General features: G+C 39.4%; 1 protein-coding gene across 1 annotated transcript; it reads right to left on the bottom strand.

Annotated features, from left to right (window-relative positions):
• Positions 1–1,124: 1,124 nt before the first annotated feature.
• On the bottom strand, positions 1,125–21,951 carry SMAD5 (SMAD family member 5). The gene is made up of 7 exons (XM_031055162.1): positions 21,934–21,951; positions 12,467–13,082; positions 11,004–11,255; positions 9,731–9,850; positions 8,878–9,099; positions 6,329–6,585; positions 1,125–5,940 (listed from the first exon to the last, which is right to left on the bottom strand). Exons 2-7 carry the CDS (start codon positions 12,867–12,869, stop codon positions 5,797–5,799), a joined length of 1,398 nt encoding a protein of 465 aa, XP_030911022.1. The 5' UTR covers positions 12,870–13,082; positions 21,934–21,951; the 3' UTR covers positions 1,125–5,796.
• Between the last annotated feature and the right edge of the window lie 539 nt (positions 21,952–22,490).

The following is a 22,490-nucleotide window of genomic DNA, read 5'->3' as shown; positions in this document are numbered from 1 at the left end:
ATTATTTAAAACTTTTAATAATCTAAGTATTTTGTTTGCTTGCTTTTTACTTAAAAAACTATTAATAAAAATCCTCATAAAGCTTCTGCAAAGCCAATAAGCTACTGAAACTTCATCTGAGATCTTACTCAAAAATTGGCCTGTATAATCTGTGTAATACTAACACAGTAAATCTACTGGGGATTTTCATGGCAATCATTGTCTTGGAAGCAAACCCATGAAAATAGTACAGTATCAAGAGTTTAATTAAAAAAAGACATTTTTGCCTGAGTGACTGGATTCTCATTCAGAGGAAAAAAGCTTTTATTATTAAGAAAATGTCAAGAATTTCAGAGCATTACTGCAGGTGGCAGTCTGCTGGTAAAATTAAATCCCAAAGCAGGAAGCCCAGACAAGATAAAGTTGTATCAACATCTTCATTTCAGTTTTATACTAAAGAAATCATTTGTCATTGTGGAATTGGGATTCAGTATTTTTGTACTCATCCTGCCAAAAAAAAGATTTAATATATGCACACCACTTGTCACCCTCTATTTCTGCAGTATCTTGGTAAACAAGGGAAAAGTTTTCTTCCCCTCAATCTTTAAAAAGAAGCTAATATACAGTTCACTGAAGTTCTAAATGTACATTTTACTGCAGCAGTACTGAGTTAAAGAGATATCTGAGCAGCCTTCAATTCACTAAAAGGCTCTTGGTCAGCAGTTCAAAGCTCAACACATTCAGGCACGATGAGTTGTTTCAAAATGTTATGGTTGGCCACAGTGGGAAAAAAACCCCAACCACCCCCAAGTCATCAGATTGCTGAGGTCTCACAGAAATTCTTCAGTTGGTAGTACAAAAAATAGTTACATAAGTACTATGAACATGATACCATTTTGGCTGGCTGCATTCTACAAGAAAAAAGAACTCTTTAAAATGAAGTTATGAAATAATTTAGGTCTCTGTTTCTGAGAGCACAGCAGCTTTCACATTACGAAAAAGCTACAGAAAAGTATTTTTAAAATGACAGGATCACCTTTGTGTGAGGAGGAATACGGACATGGAGAGGCATCAGCACGTGATAAATTAACCCTTGTAAACAAACACTTGAGACACAGTTACAGAAAAAGGAAATCAGAAGAATCTGTGGGGTTTTTGTTTTGTTTATTGAAATATGAGCAGCAGTATGCAAAAAATATCTTTAAAAACATAACATAGCAAAACCTAGTAATTTTAAAATTAACAAAATAAAAAGATGTTTAGAGTTAAATGAAAGAAACCTCATTGCTAGAACTGTGTTTTCTACAATGTAAACAAAAGCATAAAGGTTATGCTTGCAACAAACACAGAAGCAGCTTTATGGAGCAGCACAAGAAAGCAACATTATATTGTAATCTGATAGTTTGGTCTATTGATTTGAATTCAGAATGGGAAACCCTCCTCAACAGAAACTTCACAACTCCAGAAGAAAGTTCGTCACGTTTGTCATTTGAAGCAAAACATTTAGAAAATGGTTTGGTTTTGTTTTTGGTTTTTGTTTGTTTCTTTGCCTTTCCAGAAACCATCACCAGCAACACTCTGAGCAAGTAAAACAATATCCTGAAAAAGTTACTATTTCAGACTAGTGAGGAAGCCTGACACATTTCAATGTCCTCTAGAGTTATACTGCAAGAATCCAAGTCAATCTTACACCCAAGAATTGACAACTTTGACACTGTAATACTGTGGGGGGAAAAAAAAATAATCATTGCTTCAAGCAAAACTAAAATAATTCCAACATTTTAAACAATTCTATCCTGAATTGTAACACCTGGGCTGTTCCATCATTCTTTTGCCTGTTGGGCTGTTCTGTCAGTTTTGTCTCTCACTGGTCAGTCATGCTAGGTGGTTTTATTTTGGTCCTGTAGATTCTATAACCCAGTGTCAGCCCTTCATGCCTAATGCAGTTAATGAGTGTGATACACAAGGCACTGCCTGGCTGCCAGCAAGGCCCAGGTGTGTAAGGAACCACAGCCAAGCTGCTGTCTTATCTCAGGGACTGTAAAAGCACTGCCAGGAAAGCCTGCTCCAGGCTCTCTGCTGGTATTGCCAAAGCTGTCAACCAGTGCTGGGGCTGGTGCAAAGCAGGAAGAGGCCCAAAAAGAAGAAAATGCATTACAACAGCCAAATGAGTTTTTACTGAAGAGTAACATTCAGTCTAAGCTGGGCTACACTGGAAAGGCTCCATGTGCCACTACCACACCACTGGCTGAGTCAATCTCCCCATCCCTCTCTCTAGACCAAGGGGTGATTTCTGCAGAATGTGCTGTACCAGGAGCAGCACTCCCTGCTCTGGTGACACTTTACACACTGTTGGCACCAAACAACTTTCTATCCAATCTATCCATGCACCCAGATCTGAATATTGTATCAGTAGCACAGATGAATAAAACAGGATTAGCAACACCATGAACCAGTAGCACACAAAATCTGCTAACCAGAAAGCTCCCAAAAAGCCCTGCTAGGAAGGACAGAGATGTAGGATGCAGACAAATTTGACTGGGTTTGCTCCTGCAAGCCTGCCCTGCCAAAGCCAGCAGTCACAAGGATATCCCAGCACTGCAGCTATTGCAGTTCCAGAATATGTACACAAGCAAAAAAATGCCAGAGCACTTCAGTACTTAATGACAGCATCAGAAGTGGGTTAACTGGATATTATTGCAGAAATTATGGTTCAGTGCATGGGCAGCCAATGTAACCACAATACTAGCACTAAACACCAGCTCTGGCTCACAGCACCCACTGCAGCACCCATTCTTGAGTCATTCAGTTGGCCACATATAAGCATACAAGTGAACAGAGAGAAGCCAGGTGAAAAACATTTTGGATAAAGTAAAATCTTGTACCTACAACTGCAATCTTCCCTTAATTCAATGTGCCATGTCATTTATTACATAAGCTAGTCAAGGAATACAATATTCTGTAGTGTTAAATATACATATTCAGCAACCTGACAAATGTCAGGCCCCAAGAAGAAAATAGAAGCAGGATCCTGTGGCCAACTGACTTGGCATCTTATTCAATCAAAATAACTGTCTGTGGGTTGCAGCTCCAAAGAATGAAAGGGAAGAAACCAAAGCTAAGTGGCAGAAAAATGTTACTCCCCTTCTCCTGAAGATGCACTCATCTGTTTTCAAACATACTTGAGAAACTGTTTAAAAAAACAAAAAACAAAAAACCACAAAAAACCAAAACAGAAATACAGAAATTCCTGTACAAGAGAACATTAGGGTTCTGCAGAAGTGTTACAGTTTATTCCTTTAAGGCAATTCATAAAAAACATTTTAATGACACGTAAACAATTCTTATCCTCTAAGATCATTTGTTACTTAGGTACCATATGATGCACGATTTCCACATTTGAGGAGAAACTGTCATTCAACAGAAGACACAAGAACTTGTTTAAAAAATAATTTTCTCAGGATTGCAGTAATTAACTGCAACACATCTTTTAATAAGTATTTGCATGATAATTTTCAGCCTCTCCCCCAAACACTGAACCCTTTTCTGAAAAGGTGTTCAGGAAAGAGAAAAAGCAAGGTGAGTTTAAAAAATATAAGGTCTTTCTGCATGCAAAATTTTGTATATAATTCACTTCTAATTCTCTTAACATGTTTCTCTCAGCCTCTTTTTTATGATATAAAGGACAGAAATATGTATATGTTATGTAACTGATTTTAGTGTTCAGTACTGTGTTTAAATTCTCTACTTTGCCAAATGCAAACATCATTAAGTTCAACCAAGCCAAGTGCAAGGTCCTACACCGGGGTCCCAGCAATCCCAGACGCAGCTGCAGGCTGGGCAGAGTGACTGAGAGCAGCCCTGCAGAGAATGACTGGGGGTGATGGCTGATGAAAAGCTCACCATGACCTGACACTGAGCACTCACAGCCCAGAAAACCAACAGAATCCTGGGCTGCATCCCAAGGAACGTGGGCAGCAGGGGGAGGGAGGGCACTGCCCCCTCTGCTCTGCCCTTGTGAGACCCCATCTGCAGTGCTGAGCACAGATCTGGGCCCCCAGTGTAAGAAGGATGTGGAACTGCTGGAGCAAGTCCTGAGGTAAAAGGACTGGAGCACCTCCCCTGCAGAGGCTGAAAAAGTTTGAGGCTGTTCAGCCTGGAGAAGGAAGGTTGAGTGGAGACGTCATGGGAACCTTCCAGCATCTGAAGGGGCTACAGGGAAGCTGGAGAGGGACTCTTTGTCTAGAACTGTAGTGACAGGACAAGGAGTAACAGGTCCAAACTGAAAGAGGGCAAATTTAGCTTAGACATACAGAAGAAATTCTTTACTGTGAGGCTGGTAAGGCACTGGCACAGGTTGCCCAGAGAGGCTGTGAATGCCCCCAACCCTGGCAGTGTTCACAGCCAGGTTGGAGAAAGGCTGAAGCAGCCTGGTCTGGTGGGAGGTGTCCCTGCCCATGGAAAAGGGGGTTGGGACTGGGAGATCTTTAAGGTCCCTTCCAACCCTCAGCATTCTGTGATTCTGTAGATGTGAGAGAGAAATTCCATTGTCATATTAACACAATCCTTCAATCCCATAAAGATGCCAACCACAGCTACACGTCTTCTGATTGAAGCCCTGCCATCAGGGACAGGATCAAGAGCACAGTTTTATGCAGGCTACAAAGAAGTGATTACTTTTGGTCATTACCAAGAGGTCTGAATTAAATTACATGATCTGGAAGTAAAAGATTCTGCATTCAGTTACTCATTTGCTAAGCCACTCACAGTCTTCAAAGAGACTCAAACTCATACTTGAAAGTGAATTAAATACAGTGTAATCACTAATACTGCATAATGTCTACTGAGAGACTAAAAAGGCCTAACACAGATCAATTCCAGACAGGTAAAATAAACAGCTAGAACACCAAAAAGAAAACAAAAAACTTATTCCTTCCAAAAAGTAGTAAGCACTGCCATTTACAAATAGTAGTGTTTATGTTAAAATAGAGAAAGGTACCTAAAAAGAAATAGCCTTGGCAACCAAATCCAAACGGCATGAGTGTAAATCAAAGCAAAACAAGAATCACCACTCCAGAACCGTGCAGGATGTTTACCTTGGATCAATTACTACTTTAAATGGTGGTTAAAAGAGATATTAAAAAACCAAAGTGGGAAAAGGCTAAGAACTGCTATTCTGTATTAATATACAATGTGTTTATGACAGCATTTTCCAATAGAAAATACAAGTGTTTTTACACCACTCCAATATTTGTAAAAAGTATATTTCATGTGTACATTAAAAAAAAAAATCACATTGTTCAATCTGAGGCAAATTAGACATAATAAAGTCTAATTTTGCTTATGACAGATGTCAACCATAAGATGTTAAAATACTAAGCTAAAAATACAGCTTGCAAGCTGGAGCTGCACATGTTCAAACAATTTCATTAAAACACATTAAAAAATCCCTAATTACGATATGTATTTATTTTCTGAAGTCAGTCTTCATTAATTCTTGTCCCTACAGGACAAAAAGGTTTTCCAGTTAAGACATTTGTCTGTTTAAGTTTTAAGGGGAAGAAGGGGAGAAGTGTTCTGAATTTTTCAATAGACTATTTTTTCCCTTAGGGCTCAACTGTCACTTAAGCATCACAAGAACAATTTGAAATGTAAAACTGATTAGCTATACACAATGGAATTGGTCACAAAGGGATCTAAAAAAAAAAAAGTTAAATCATAAGATCCATTCTCCATATAGCTCACAGTATCCACTGGAAGTTTCTCTAGAATTAGAATAAGTTCACTAAAAATAAGGCTGAAGGTGGAATTGCAGCACTATGAAACAGATGAGATGGGATTAAGAGGAGAACCCATTTGTGTAAGTACTTTATCCAGCCACTGGAGGGGCCCATGAAGATGAATTTCTATCCAGCACGGGGTGCTCGTGACATCCTGCCGGTGATATTCAGCTCCCCAGCCCTGGAAAATGAACAAAATGGTACTGATCAATTTTCTTCAATAATTTTGCTCCTTTCTACTCACATTCTTTTTAGTGGACTTGTTTTTCACTTTACTCCTTAAAATTTAGACCATGAACTTAAATGTCCTTTAACAAAATTACAGCAACCATAATGAAAAAATTCCTGTCCTGAATACTAAAGTAACTGAATACACAGCCAACATTCAATATAGAATCTGTGCTTTTCCTTTCTTGCATTGATTTCCTTCTCCCTCAGTTAATCACTTTAAATATACTTATAATTGAAAAGAACCCCATCAGGCCAGAACAGCTTTGCTACAGTGCAAATGGAATTACTGCTAAATACCCAAACCCACAATAAACTTAAATACTCTCAGAATAATTTACCTTTACAAAACTCATTCGAATGGTGCACATTTTGGTGAGCTCATATACTGCTTCAAATCCATGATTGACAGACTGAGCTAAAAGCTGAGCAAACTCCTGATTGTTAAAAATCTTCAGGCTGCATCCACTGGGAATCTTGCAGACAGTTGTTGGATGAAAGCCATGGTGGTAGTTGCAGTTCCTGCTCTGTACAAATATGCTGCTATCACTTAAACACTCAGCATAGACTTCTCCACCAACGTAGTAGAGATGAACTCCTTGAAAACAAAGATAAGAACATTTCAAAATTACTTTGTTGTCTCTGATTTCGAGGTAGTTATCTTAAATTCTATTTTACTGGGGGGAAAAAAAGAGTAAATTTCTGCCTGAGGAGGTTTTCAGGAAAGCTTTTGCTTGCATTATAACACGCTGTCTCATTTCAACACAGCAAGCTCATGATACACCAGCCACTAGATGTCCTTCTCTGATCAATTACAGAATAGAATGAAAAAATTACTGCCACATTTCAATTGCTATTTCAAGCTATTTTTCTGGAGAATTTATGTGAATTTATTATTAAAACCCCAGTTTTATACACCTGGCAGCTTCTACCTATGCCAAGTAGAACAGAAATAGGTGTGTCCTGGGAGAAGGGTCAGTGATGGGACATGAATGAGAAAGAATATCCACAGTCTGCTCAGATTTTCAGTACATTTTATCAAGCTAAAGGACAAGTAAGTCCAACTAGCTGCTCCACTTAATTACCATCAGGGTTTACAGACCTTAACATCAACAAAGCCCCCAGATGTATCACATCTGTCTGCGTTCAGCTATGCACATGTTTTGAAGTCTATACATTATTATTGACTAAAAATTAATATACAAAAGCTGCCCATCCCTTCAGCACCCAAACTCAGGTGCTCCCTGCTGCTTCACTGAGACACCTGCCTTCCCACCCCTATCCCAGTTTTACATGCTTGGGATACAGCTCTGTTTAAGTCTTCCCTGCAATACCCTGAGAATCCACTAAGGACCATCCCGTGGTGTGCCAGAGGAGGCTGCAGCAATTCAACAGATGCAAGTTAATCTTTCAGACAGCAGCCACTGTTGTGAACAGTGCTAGACCCCCTTGGGACTAAGGTAGGATGGAGGTTGCAGAGGAACTGTTGGTTTCAACAACTGCAAGCAGCTGTCAGAGAATCTGGGGCGGGCAAGACTGCATTTTCACAACCCTATTTATTTAAAAAGACAGTGACCACCACTTGCCAGCTACAGTAGAAAACCTTAGCACACAGGATTGCGTGGCTCTAAGGAGGCAAAACCTCAAGACCTTGCAAGCAAAAGCCTTAAATAAACAGTATTTTATCCCTAAATAACCTTAATTGTTGTCAGAAGAGTCACCATAAAGCAAAGTTTAACTTCAATAATTACTATTAGAGATGCAGCCATTTTAAAGCTCATTACTATTCTACAATATGATGATGGGTCCTGGTTACACTTCTGACCTTAGGCAGATGCACAAGATTTCTCTGCCAATACCACTAAAAACAAAAGAGCCAAAACAAAAGAGCCTCACAAACCACCCACGCCCCACAAATCACTTGCTCTCCTTTATAATATTATTTTATTTATAAACTTTTTTGGACAACTGCATCACAGAGCCAAGTTTCCAATAGACACAAACAGAACTTCTGGTCTCCAAATTATCTGCAAAATTTTGTCCTATTTATAGTTATTTCTAATTAAAAGATTGTTATGGGAAAGGGTGAACTTTCATGAATCAAAACTCAACACCAACTTTACCAAATACTCTTACGTGGTAAAAAGGCTTCTGAACATGTGCAAGAGAAACAGAGTTCTCTTCTCAGGACTGAGTTAAACACAAAAAAAAATTATATTCAGAAAAAGTGTTCTACAATTTAAGATAATCCAGGCACATTCCATCAAAGATGAAAACTGTGCATCTCTATGTACTATCAGCCAAAACAGTACAGGAAAACTAGAAGATCTTGCAAAACCTGCTGTCTCCAGGAATCCCTCCCACACACATCCACGCCCCATGGATTCACTCAAACAAATGAGCCCTTGCAGTTTTGCATTAGCACTTCAAAGTCCTGCTGCCAACTCACCAAGATATTTGAACATACTGTAGACAGAAGGTAATACCTTACAACAACAAAACAAACAAATAATCTCTGACATACTGCAAAGGTGTATGCAGAATTTAAGTAGTAGATATAATGTAGAATATCATGGCATATTCTGTAATGTTTCTTGGTGCTGAAACACAGATCAGTACATTTACCCTAACAAGCAAGCCCCAATGGCAATCTAATTTGGTAAGGAAGGGGTAATATTTAGTCTTTTTAATTAGTGACAAAGAAAAATGCATGCAATTCCTGACTAATTAGAATCAAACCATACCTAACTAAGCTGTTTTCTGATACTGGAGAGGTAGATAATGTATCACATCTCAGATTACCTCCAGCATTCTCATCTGAGAATTATCACTGCTGCAGTATAGAGAAATAAAAGCAAGGACTTGGTTCATAAGACAAACCCAGCTTTACCTTTGCCAATGTGCCGCCGAGTGTTCTCAATCGTTGAGTTGCGATTAACGTTGGAGAGCAGACCTAAGCAGAACCTGTTCTTGTTATTGGAGGGATCTGTAAAGCCATCTACTAAGACACTTGTGGAAGATGCATGGAAAGCCTCCCCAACACGGTTGTTTAACTCATAATACACAATGGAACACCAGTGTTTAGGCTCTTCATAGGCAACGGGCTGAACATCTGAAAAGCAAATGGAAGGAACAGTTTAGGTAAGAGTTAAAACACTGAAGTTAAACTGTCAAGCAGACCTTCCAAAACACCAAGCTAAGTAAAATCTGAGTAAACAATTATGATGGGCAAGAAGTGTCCTGATTATAACCTTAAAGATTTTGACCTTTGTGCGTTTTAGCTGGCCTGTTGATTTTACTGTTTTTTTCAATTTTAAGCCTGATATTAAACAAAAACAACCTTACACACACACAGAGAAAAGACTATGTGATAGCAGGTAAAACATAACTCTTCTGCTCACTTTTAAAAAATCTGTTGTAACAGGTATTTTGGGACTCAATTTTCAGAGCCTTTGTGCAAATGTTATTCCAGCAACAGGCAAAGGTAGCAGAAAAGAAATGGAAAAAATTTCAACTCACTGTAAGCAACATTATGCACCTGAGGCTTTGAATGGGAAAGGTGAAAAAAAAAAAAAGGAAGTTTTATTTCTCAATTGTGTCTCTTACAGCCCCAGTAAGGGGCTAGGAGGACTGCTTCCACCTACCAGCAGGATTTACTGGTCCATCTGAAGTTATTCATTCAGTTTGGTCATGAGTTGCAAGACACCAAACTATGTAATTTTACACCAGACTATACAACTTACCTCTGGTAGATATATTTGGCATGATCTGAGGGATCATTGTATTGCTTGTGTCCATAGACTGTGAATTATCCTGCCCCATTTGTTCATCAGGGGGCATATATGCAGGAGGTGGAGTATCAGCTACAAACATGAAAAAATAAGAATAAACTTCTGCGATTTAGACTATTTATTTATACATTCTACAGTTGTAAACATACAAAAATATTCCCAAACAAGATGTTAAAAAATTTGGCCTCATTTTCAAAGAAATCTGAACACAGGCAGCTGTCTTTACAGTAAACTCCTTCAGTAGCTGAAATTTCACCTATGGAACCAATAACAAGATTGAAAACTTGAAAAAAAATAAGAGATGCACTTTTTTCTTTCTGCATTTTTCTTCCTTTAATACCTGCACTCCTGCATTTGGGCTTGATGACTCTGCTTCCCCCTTTTTGTCACACAAACACGAGCATTCTTGCCTACCCTCTTCTCAGTGTTCAAAAACAAAGCAGTAGAAGAAATAACTGTTTGCTTAGTATAACAAAGGCCTAGAAGAGTTTGGGGGTTTTTGCTGCTCCTGCAGGCTGAGTTCATTACAGAGGTGTGGATCTGTTTTCTTCCATCAGCACAGCACTCAGTGTGGCAACACCCCACAATGCCCCATAAATGCATCCACCCCAGTGATCCCAGTACTTAGCCAACACAGATACTCTCTGACTGGGACATTTCTGGGGAACTGAGCAACCAGACTACAAAGATCAGGCCACTGAGCTAGCTGAAAAATAAAATCTTTATTAAATCTCTGGCTTTATAAACCACACCAATAATCAGACAGAATCAGTAAGACTTCTTTCCTTTGTCCCTATGAATTGTTTTTTCTGTGTTTTCCAACTCAGTTAAACAGAATCTGTTTAATCCAGTCTCTTCCCAACAAAAATGTTACTTTTTTCCAGTTAAACAATATATTTTAAGTGTTTTTATTCAGTGAAAGACATCAGTAAACTTTCTGTTCAGCATCCTGCCTTTGCTTTCTTTTCATTGATAATTCTTCTTCTAAAGTATGGATTAGTTAATCTGTAGTGAAGCTGTGCAAAAAAACTCACCAGTATTACATCCATGACAAAAAGCAGTTGGAAAAATAAAACTGTAACAATTAACTCTGATCAGTGACAAAACTAGGAAGAAAATCCCATAAAATGCAAAAGAAAAAGCCACGAATTCCTGAGGTCACGGGTCACAACAACACGTGACATTTCAATGATTTTTATTGAACTGCCACTCAGGCTGTACTCACCTGGCAGCTGAAAGGGACTGGATGGCCCAGAGCTGGCTGGGGAGCTCGGGTAAGTGCTGCTGGCTGGAGAAGGGGGGTAGGGGCTGTTTGGTGAGATGGAGAATGGAGTGCTGTTGGGTTGCTGGAAGGAGTCTGGAAATGTCGCGTTGTGAGGCATGTGCGGCTCGTTGTGGCTCAGGTTCCTGAACTGAACTAGCAGACTGTGCTGGGGGTTGAATTCACTATGTCTAGGCACTAACACTGGAGGTAGAACTGCAAAAAAACAAACAAATCCCAGATATATTTAGGTTAAAACCTGAGATATAAGGTAAGAGATACAAATAATGTGCTATTCTGCTCATTGTGATAATTTCAACTCTAGCTGGGGTGGGAAGAGGAGCAGGGGATGAATGTGGCATGCCTCTACCCCATCCTCTCCTTCATTTTTCACATCATTCTTAATGAAAGATTCAAACTTTACTCTTGCAAGAATCACAAAAACACACACGTATTTCACACAACCAGAAGATGACCTGTTTCTAAAAAAATAATAAACTAAACCACGCTACATGTGGCACATACTGAAATACGGATGCAGAAGTGCAAAATTTCTATCTGCACACATTAGCAAATCAGAGAAAATGAGAATACAGTCTCTATTACTACAGTCAAACTATACAGTTACATATCGTCCTTTCCACTGAAGAGAAACAAAATCTGTACTGCCATGTATTTTAACTTCAGCACTGCTGGAGTCTGGAATTCCAGTGCTGCAGCAGTGCACTTGAGCAGTACAGTCATTGCAGTAGAGTTACAACCACTCTGGGGAGCAAGGGAAGCAACTTCTCACCACACTGTCCAGAGCAACATTCTTCATCTCTCCCACTGCAATCCCAATCCTCCTCACCATTCCCACAGCACATTTAAAGAGCAGGTTCCTTACCTGACACACATCTGACATATACCTTCCTCTAACTGATCACATCTCCTGCTTCTATGCATCTCTGCTGTCTCCTAACTGGAAGTCATGTGGGGAACTCTACCACCCTAGAATTTTATTAATTTTATTTTTCATCTCCTCAGTTCATGTCACACATTGATTAATTAGCAAGCCCCTGAAAGGCAGCCACCAACATTCTTGCAAGGACTGAGATTTTGAAACTGAACCTGAAAGAACACATCACTGCTTTCTATTTCACAACAAAGGAGAAGTTTGCTACTAACTTTAAGGGCAGCAGGCTAAAGAAGTCTGTGGGAAAAAGGTGATTAATCCCAAAGAAAACAGCTCAGACCATTAGTACAGAATGGACTACACACCTCCCCAAAACCCCACCAGTAATGTGCACTTTGAACATTCCTTTCCCACACTGCCTCACACACCACTTTCAATTGGTTGTACAGTACCAGAGGAGGAAGAGGATGGAGTGAATAGTTAAGTACCGAAGATTCTGTTCAGTTTTTCAGACCATAACTTTCAAACATACCTGGGCTCTCCACCCTCTTGTAGTGGTATGGATTGATGCAGACTTCCTTTTGTTTGGATCCAAAAGGAAATTCACAAATATCCAAGGGCTTCAGCTCGTGATGGCTCTGCAGATCCGGCCAGCGCCACACACGGCAGTAGATGACGTGGGGAAGGCCCTTCCTGTGAGAAACCTGCAGCCGTCCATCCAAGGAGCGGGGGATAGTAACGCACTTGCTGGGCTGCCCTGGGCTGCTCAAGGCTTTCTCTAGTTCTTCCATAGCACCCTTTTTCTTTTTCAGCTTTTTTACCAAAGCATCAACAGCTTTTTCTGCCCATTTTTCCTCTTCATCTCCTTGTTTCCAGCCCAACAGACGCTTTACAGCTGGGCTAGTAAAGGAGAACAAACTGGCCATTGACGTCATTTGACACAAGTCTTCAAAAAGTTTGTTGGGTTTTGTCTGTTGGGTTTTTTTGTTAATTAATTTGTTTTTTTCCAAATAAATGTCAGTTTACACCCAAAGCACTTATTGCAACTGATGAGCCGTATTATTTCCTGGAGGATGACAAATGAGCATAGAGATGTCAGTGATGAAGCCTTCGCATCAAAAATGATGATGGATTCCTCCAATTTAGTTCTAGTAAAAAGATAATTGAACAAGGAATTAGTAAACAAGTAAAGGCTGTGGTAAAACAAAAGGCACATATGAGAAGACTTCCTGTTTCAAGCCCAGCATTGCACCTGATTTTGTTTCAAAACAAAATCCCAGTAGTACTATGTACACTCGAAAAAACTGATCAGTCCCCAAAGCTTGCACTGCTGATTAGTGGGAATAGGGACCATCAAGGGATGATGGTCAGTAGGGACAGCACAGTTCCCATTACACCTCTGAAATTGATTACTTTCTCTCAGAAGATAAGCTTGAGGAATATGCTTTCAAACTAGCAATATATCCCTGTCATGGTGCTGCACTAGAAAACTAAACTTGCTTTGAAGAAACAGGGAGGAGGCAGGCTGGAACCACCAGTTCCAAAGCCAATACTGCATGGAAATATTCAGCTTCTCAAATGGATCTTTATTTCCAAAAAGGAAAAAAAACCTACAGCATCTGCTTTTTCTTGAGCTCTAATTAGTCACCCCATGTTTTTGAGCTTATGAAAAGAAATTAGGAAGAAACTGCAGACAAAGAAAACAAAGCACAATTAAAAGAAAAACCCAATGAAAAGCACAAACCAAACCTTCTCCAGCCACCCAGAGAGGTGGTCAACCTTTTTTTAGCTGTAGCTAATTTTATGCTGCACTTCCTTATATCTTTTAAGAAGAGTATTTGAAGAGCTGGATATTTTTAGCCTTGGCAAAAAAAAAAATTGTTTTCTTCTCCCCAGTAAAAAGAAGGGGGGAAAAGACATGGTTGGAGTAAGCATTAGAAATGTGACCTTTACTACAAAGTGCCTCGGAAAGGAGAAGAGCAGAACAACTGGCTCATGAATGGTGTTTTACCACTCACCAGCCCTAATGCAAATCCTCCCCCCAGCAATTTAAGGAGTACCGATGACAAGAGGAAATGATGTGCTGTGGCAACGAACTGATAAGAACTTGTAAAATCCCTTGTGAATACTAAATAAGCAAGTATAGACAATGAGCAGCTGGCAAAAAGCAAGAGCAGAGCTAAGAGAAAGGATGTCAATAACAAAAGATGCTTCCTCTCTTGCTACAGAGACTGCCAAACAACATTGTCTCTCCACTTTTGATAAACCACGGTGAATTAGAACACCTACCCCAGCCCAAGACACCAAATCTGCACATAAGAGAAAAAGGGGGTGGGGGGAAGCAAAATGTTAAATATCTCTTTGCTGGTTCTCTTAGATTGCTACCTTTAATCACGAAGATCTTTTTTCCTCCCATCTTTGATAAACTAAAAGTCATCTGATAAGGCTTTTTAAGCGTCTGGGCACATTTACAGGCTCACTCAGGCACCTGGACAGATCCTCCTATGTAACAAAACCATGTGCTAAGCACCAGCAGCCACAGCTACAGCAAACATCCCTAGGCAAGGCATTCATGTCCCAAGTGTAACCATCCTATATTTTCTATTATGGAGTTATAGAGGGTGAGGAAAGCAGGGAACAATCCCAAGGATACTTGGTGCTCATTTACAGGAAAAAAATCCACTTATTTCATGTAGTAGCTTAATCCCATTGGTAGTTCTTTGATTATTCAACTTTGTTTCAGTAATATGGAAAAAAAATCGGGAAAGCAAAGCAAACACAAAAACTGTTTGAAGGTCTTTCTTCCTAGAGTTCTCATAAAAAACCAAAATGAAAAAAAAAAAAAAAAAGAGAACAGAAATCTCCCACTGCTTCAGTAACTCCCTGGAAGAAGGTATTGAGAAAAAAAATCAAATAATTACATATCACCTGTTTTCTTCAGAAATATCACCATGTCTGCACTTTCAGACTAATTTAGATCCCTTGGACTATTACACATGAGAATATCTGCACCCTTCAAAGTAACAGGAAATACAAAAAGGGAAATAAATTTGGCCAGGAACTCAGACTGAATTTTTTCTTTTACTGAGGATAAAAGTTTACTGTTTCAAAAAGTAAAAGCTGTTTATAGTTGCAACTAACTTACTTTCAAGCCATGCATACATTCAATAGCTGCAAGATCAGCAACTGCTCACACCCCTAGAAAAGGAAATGAACCCACCTAGAATCTCAGACCAGAGACAATTAAAATGCTCTATTTTTGCTTTCAGCTATGCTTTCAAAGAATCTTATGCATCATCAAGGCCAAAGATGCACTGGAAATTCCTCTAGTTAAGCTGAGCTCAAAGGAGATCTTAACAAACATCCCCTGATCTATCCCATTACAGGAGCCCCCTCTGTATTAAGAAACCAAATTTAAAGATCTACAATTCTATGCTATGATCATGTAAAATTTTATTTTGTTTTTATTATTTTGAACATAATGGATCGACTAGGAAAGATACTTTATTTGTTTTATACAATTCCAACCTCATTTACCCACAAGTACACTCATGGAATAAACAAGCTCACTAGAAGGAAAGGAAGTTGGAACAGTTCTACTAATGATGATATTTTGCAGTAATTAGTATTTGAAGGGCAAGTGGCAAGGGAATTATGATAAATGACTGTCCTAAAAACTATCATTTTAGAAATAATCTGCTCACAGTAAGTAACATAATTAACTCTAAAACTTTACATTTGAGGGCCCATCAACAAAAGCAAAGCCTGGTAAAATAAGCATTTCAGAAGCATCAGAACAGATCAAATTGTTCTGATCAACAGATTTGATCAAAACTGCTTCAACTTCTTCAAAAAAGTTTCCACATACATGCTTGTAACTCTAACCGCTGAAAAATGAGACTGTTGAAGTCCTTCATACCATCCACTGTAACTCCATTTTGGCCACTTATGAGGCTTTAAACACTCTCCAACAGAAGTGTATTTGAACCTGTTCAAGAAAATCAAGGCCAAGAAAGAAAATGCAACAAAATACTAATAGGCTTTGAGAAGTAAAAAATTACACTGAATTTATCCCATTGCACACCTGCCCAAAGTTCATTTTGGATGGTAAAACACTGAAGGTTTACAGCTTTTGCCTTTCTTAAGAAAACAAGGCAGAGTTAAAAAGGTTCATGAATCATGAGCTGGCTTCATGAGCTATTTAAGGCCACAAAGCTGTAGGTTCAGGTATTTAAGTAGAAACCAAACATTTCCATGTAGAAATTGCAATTCATGCAGGGTTTTTAGATTTCTGAATGTGTGGCACAAACCACATTTAGAACATTTACTTGCATTTGCTGTAATTTCAGCATCTAATTTGTGAAAGGTTTCTAAGTAATCCTGACATCTGCCAGGAACAGCTTCCCCAGATCATCTGTACTTACAATCAATTTCTTCTGAGGCCTAAAAGCCCAAGTTATGAGCTGTGATTGCAGTACCAAAGAGCATCACTGAGCTTTGAATACAGAAACAAATGCTTTAAAAAGTCACATTTTCATTCAGTGGTGCACAAATTACTTATTGCTGTACCTCTAGACACAGCTGGTAACAACTTTCACGGGGAAAAAAGCTTGCTTAAATTTCCTTAAGATGCAGAGGGTCTATTATGCATTACCTCCTTTTATTAAATAACTTTTCAGCCGAGCTACAAGAGAACATCAACTGAAAACCACACTATTACATTTAAAAAGCTACAAACACTCTTTTAGGAGCGAGTGTAATGAATTACATGGAGTAGCATGAGGGGGCTTTTAAAGGGCAAATATAAAAGGAAATAATCGTTGTATCAAAATTAGACTTTGGGGCATGCATTATTTATACTTTAAAAGTTCTTGTTAATGACTACAGCAAATGGAAGGAAACTAGTTGGGTGAACAGGTCCATTGTTTGAACCCCCTCCTTAATACTTCATCCAGCCAGATCTAAACAAAGTTGGCCAACAACAGAACCTATATTTCATTTAAGCACAGGGGAGAACTCTACCACTTTCCATCTGCCATCACAAATACCAAGCAACTTGACTTCCCTTTGTCAATTCTTGTGAAATTTCCTTAGTCTACTTCATTAAACTGGCAAGTTCAGTAGGTCCATTTGATGTCATACCAAGGAATCTCCTTCTGGCTAAAAGGACCTGAGCAAGAGTCACCGCAGAACAGAAAATGTAACACTAAATAAGGTGTACCTATTTTCATGAGATGCATTTGGTATGTAACCTGTTCTCCCATTGATTCCAAACTGATTTCCCACCTGCAAAATCCAGGTTTGAAGTACCATTAACCAAGCAAACCATCATCCCGCAAGCAGCAGGGCAGTGAATGATGCTTTCACAAGCACAAAATGGGTAAAACTATTTTAAAATGGGTAAAACCAATGACCCTTATCCCTTCCTACTGCCAGTACTAAGGCTGTGCTCGAATGTACAAGGACTATTCTCTTCCCACTAATTTACTTGTTTGCAAATTCAGGAAGCCTCCTGTAGCATCATACCCAATGTGAAACAAGGAACTTCACTGCTGATGATTAGAAGCTGTTTTGAGACTCAACTTCATACAATAAACAAAGCACCACTTATAAGCAGCAGCACAACTGGGAGTTCATTAGAGCTGCTGCAGATCTGCAGTTAAAGCTGTTCTGCAGTCAGCTCTTGTGCTTAACTTTATTGCCCTTCAAACTCAGAAATGCTCAAGTATTTTGACTCCATACACACATTAACATACATATTCATACAGAAGCTCAGAAACTCAACTGCAGTAGTATATTATAGTGTGTTATGCTATATACACAGATCAATACTTTCTTTAAAACTACAACCTCACACATCATTTCACTTGGTTTTATTAAAATCCTTTTTTCCTTATAAATTTCCTGACAGGAACTGTGCAGGATTGTGCTTGGGTTTTATTATCATTTTCCCAAGCTTACATTGTAGCCCAGCACACAGTCCCATGCAATGGCACATATTAGAGTCTTTTCTTTAAACCAAACACAGGAGAAATGCTAACTCCACAGTTTCTCCATACACATCAAGCATAGAACAAATCCTAAGATGACACTGTGGTTAAAAAACTTGTTCAATGAACTTGAAGGGCCTGCATCCTTCAAACCATTGCCACAGCTTCTCCACAGAAAAGATTTCTCTTCAATTACCCTGTGCAACATCTCAGCCACAAGGAATACCACCAATGAAAAAAACTTACGGGGACAAGAGGCAAAAGAAGTTAAGTAAAAGATGAAAGAGATTTTATAAATTATATCAAAAAGGAACTTGTGGTATTTTCATGAGAACTGGCATCCAGCTGACCAAAATCTACGGTAAGTGCTTTTACCCTAGCACTTGATTTCTTGCTTCAAACATGCCTTGTAAGGCAATATAATCTAACTGATAATATATGTAAACAAGAAGAGAAAAGAACTATCTGGTATCTTCAAAACTTTTACTAACTGTGACTGCCCTGCAAACAGAAAAATCTACTGACAATTGCTGACAAGGCTTTCTCACACAATACTTTTGCTTTTAATTTCCACATCTGTACACCATCTAACATAGCTTAAAAAATGCTGAAGCATTTAGCTCTGTCAGCTGAGAAGTATTTAACCAGCACTCTCTTATAAAAAACCTAACAAACTCTGAGGCCAAGCACAAGCAGCAAGTAATACAATGTATATGGAAGATACAACTCAGATAGTAGAGTGATGCTTCTGCTTCTTCTGAAAGTTTCCTCAAAAACTATTGTCAAAAATAATACCAGTGATAATGATTTATACCACAAAAGAGGTCCAGGCAAAGAGATCACTAAGAGAGCTCCACTGCACTTCCAAAGTATCCTCACTTCCATCTGATGCCAATAAAAGCTCAGAAAAATTATAATTGAAGAACAGTTTTGAATTTGTTCTGCATCATGGCAAAATTTGAGTTTAACTCTGATACAGGGGAAGGGAGAGGGAGGGAGAAAACACCAAAACTTGCTATGCCTAAAATGTTCTATTTCTTAAAGCATCCACATTTAAAACAAAAAAATCCAGTGCTCCCATGGCCCTGGTCTCTGCAGCTGCACTAATTACTGAGCAATTAGCTTTTGCAGAAATTCTAAAAACTATAATTTCCATCTTAGAACCAAAACCTGTCTTCCTTAAGTGTTTTATCAGAACTGTACATTTTCTCACTTTTCTGTTTCAGCTAAGTGGTACTTTCCAGGAGAAGCATTATGCTGGAAAATGCCACCATCAACAGTAGACAGCCCTGAAACTGCCTCCTGTTTTTAAGGTTATTTCAGATCTACTCTAACCAAAGCATATAACTACAACTTAGAATCCATTTCTTAATTAAAATTCCAGAGAAAAGCACTGCTACATTTCACTAAACATGAAAACAAAGGCCTATGCCTCCATTGGTAGGTTGGACATGGACAAGCAAGTGGGTGATTAGGAATGACCTCAGTACTACACTTGGAAACAAAAATGGGAAAATAAAGGGCATCTTGTGCTTTTCACAAACTCTAAAGTATGCTAAAAAATTAACAAGCTGGACAAAGCCTTCTAAAAATGTAAACGCTCATGTGCAAGACCTTCATTAAAGACCAAGATTCTAAATACTATGAGTTGGCAACAGAAAGTATAACCTGAAAAATGGGCCAGCCAAAAAGCTTTAAAAGAAGACAAAAAATAAAGATGTATATGTGTGTGTGTGTATACACTTCATTCCAACTGAACTGCATTAAGCCTGTGACAAGTTTACAAAAGCTACAGGATTGGAGGGAACACTGACAATAGTAATTCAGCAAGTTTTTTTTTTTTCCCCTTGCACAGAATGAATGAATGGCAAAGTATTCTAAATTTGTCAGTTTGTGACATCCACTGACCCAGAATTCAGAGACACTACTTCATAGTTGGTGTATCAGTAGCAGGGACTCTGACAAAGATCCTCTGTCAAGGATGACAGTGCTGGCAGGCACAACCTTGGTGGTAGGTCAGTGGGGATAGGGACTTGGCAGGCAGCGTCCTGCACCGCGCCAACCCACGCTGGTCAAGCGCGCCCCAGTGCCAGCCAAACTCCTCTACGTGGTCACAGGAACACGGCTAAAAAGGCTTCCAGAAAACAAGGCAGGAACTTGCACTGTGACTAATGATAACGGCAAAAGTGTTAAATTACTGCTCAGCTTGCTTTTAATGAGCTGCTTATCGTTAGCCATGAAGATATCTCAAGTGCACTCAGCTCACACAAGAATAAATCTTCTCATTTTGAACACAAGCTCCTTATCTGTTATAAAAAAAAACATCAGTAAAGATCTTTAAAGAAACATTAACAGATTAAAATAAAATTAATTCCACCAAATCTAACATAGATATTTGAAGAAACTTGTACTTTAATTAAAAAAACCCCAAACAAACATGAATATAACCAGCAAGGCCTTAACTGGAAGGAAGGGAAGACACAGGGACTTGCACAGAATTGCCACAGGAGTATTTCTGCAGGTATGTAATTCAGCCAAGAGCAATAAAAGAGTTCCTAGCACTTTTCTTAGACTTCTATACAGAAAATAGAGGACAGTTTTCTGCAATTAAATATGTCCTCCAAAGCATTAAAGATCACAACATAATTAGCAAAGAACATTCAAATAAGCCCAAAAAGTTCCTTAATTGAGCATGAGCACTCCATCTTGGGAGACATTTTTTCCAGCTCAAATAATATTCTGTGATCATAAAAAACTCCGCACAGATCACCCACTCCAAGTGTAAGATTAAAAATCTGACTTCCAACAAGTACAAAATAGTAAAGGTTCAATAATTACAGCTGTTCCTTCAGGTTCCATTAGAGGTTAAAATACAAACCTCAAAAAAACCCAAAAAAACTACCCATTACAGCAGCACACCCTGTTGTGATCTTTTGTCATCAACAGAAATGCAGAGGAAGCCTCTCTTCCTTCTTTTCCATTTGTCAGCCCCATCATGATTGTCCATCTGGACTTCCACCTGGAAAGTCCTCTTCAGAAAAAGAGAAAATTCCCATCTCAAATGTCTGTCCTCCACATTTGAAAGGAAAAGAAAGGTTTGAAAAAGGTAGGTATCCCAGTAAGCACGTGGTTTATTGGGGTTTTATTTTGCAGAAATAAGTGGCATTAGTCACTTAGCAGCAATTTCAAGGCCAAGTGAACAAAATTATAATATCAGAGGTAAGAGTAAACCACTATCAAACGGTAGGGATTAAGACATTAAATCCAACACAGACAGGGCACTCTCAAAAGTTACAACACACTAATTATGAAACATCTTCAATTAAGTTATTTGCTGCTTCTATTAACTTCCACTACCACTAGCTGCCAACTTCATAAAGCATTACAGGTTTTGATGAGCACAGGCACATGCCTGCAAGTGTTTGCACCTTTTTCTTTACTCCAGTCAAACTGTGATTCCTCAGAATACCAGGAAGCGATTCTGAGCAGAACTTCTGTAACTGACACACGCAATGAACTATGCTCATTTCAGTTTTCATTCTTTTTAAAGCCACCCATGAAAGGCTAATTATCTGAAATTAACGAAGGAATGAAAACAGCATGAGATTTCATCTAAACCCATCATATACTGACAACCTAATTTCCCATGACAGACAAAACTTTGCTGATGCAAATTCTGACAGTTATTCCTTGGAGGTTTTGTGGCAGCAGTGAGCCCAAGTGATTCACTGCATGGAATTTCTAAATCCCTACCTATTCTACAAAGAGACTCAACAACTATTATTGAACCTATTCAATAATACATCCAGCACTACTGCTGAATCAGTTCATCCCTATCTCACTTTCCTGCAAAATATCACTCAATCACCTTAAGGTCACATTAGAAACCCCACAACTGGAACAAAGCACAGATCATTTGATTTCCAGTCTTGTGCTTTTAACCGCAAGAGCATATCTCCTCTATTAAATATACAACCCGCAGAAGACAAAAATTGCCATTCTAAATCACCGAAGCTGTTCATCTGTTGTCAGGCAGCTGTCAGGGCTACACGCGAGGAAGGCCAAGGTGGACAAGTGTGAGTTTGTGATCGCTCTGTGTGTGTTTGTGATCGCTCAGTGCGTGTGTGAGCCCGCACATCGCCTCCCGCCTCTTCACCAGCGCCTGCAAACGTGTTTGTTGCTCTCCTCTCGCTCACTCAGGCCTGACTCCAGTTAAGAGTCCTCGTCTTAAAAAAAAAAAAAAAAAACACAAAAAACAAAAACCCGAAAAAACCTAAACAACAAAAATAAGAGACAACCCTCCCGAGCCTCCGCCGAGCGCGGCGGTGTCCGCTCCTGTACCGGCACCACGCGTGTCCGAGCAGCCCCGCGGGCGGCCCCGCGCTCTCCTCTCCCTCCCGGGGCTGCTCCTTCCCCCGCAGGCCGCTCCCCGTGCGCTCCCGCCCCGCCGGGACCCCCGGTGTCACCGCGGGCCCGCCCGAGGCCTCGGCCCCGTCTCCCCCCGCTCCCTCACGGCCGCCCGGAACCCGACTCGCAGCGCCGCGACCCCGCGGCCCGCAACCTCCC

The sequence above is a fragment of the Geospiza fortis genome, unplaced genomic scaffold (genome assembly GCF_000277835.1).
Source record: "Geospiza fortis unplaced genomic scaffold, GeoFor_1.0 scaffold55, whole genome shotgun sequence".
Classification (NCBI taxonomy): domain Eukaryota; kingdom Metazoa; phylum Chordata; class Aves; order Passeriformes; family Thraupidae; genus Geospiza; species Geospiza fortis.
This window is presented reverse-complemented; position numbering and strand designations above follow the sequence as displayed.

Bases quoted from the DNA above. Each gene is read 5' to 3' on its own strand.
- SMAD5 (XM_031055162.1), bottom strand. From the start codon at position 12,869: ATGACGTCAATGGCCAGTTTGTTCTCCTTTACTAGCCCAGCTGTAAAG. The intron at 6,586-8,877 runs GTAAAGCTGGGT...TTTGTTTTCAAG, and splicing joins TCGGCGGCACATTGGCAAAG to GAGTTCATCTCTACTACGTT. The intron at 5,941-6,328 runs GTAAATTATTCT...TTCATTTTCCAG, and splicing joins TTCGAATGAGTTTTGTAAAG to GGCTGGGGAGCTGAATATCA.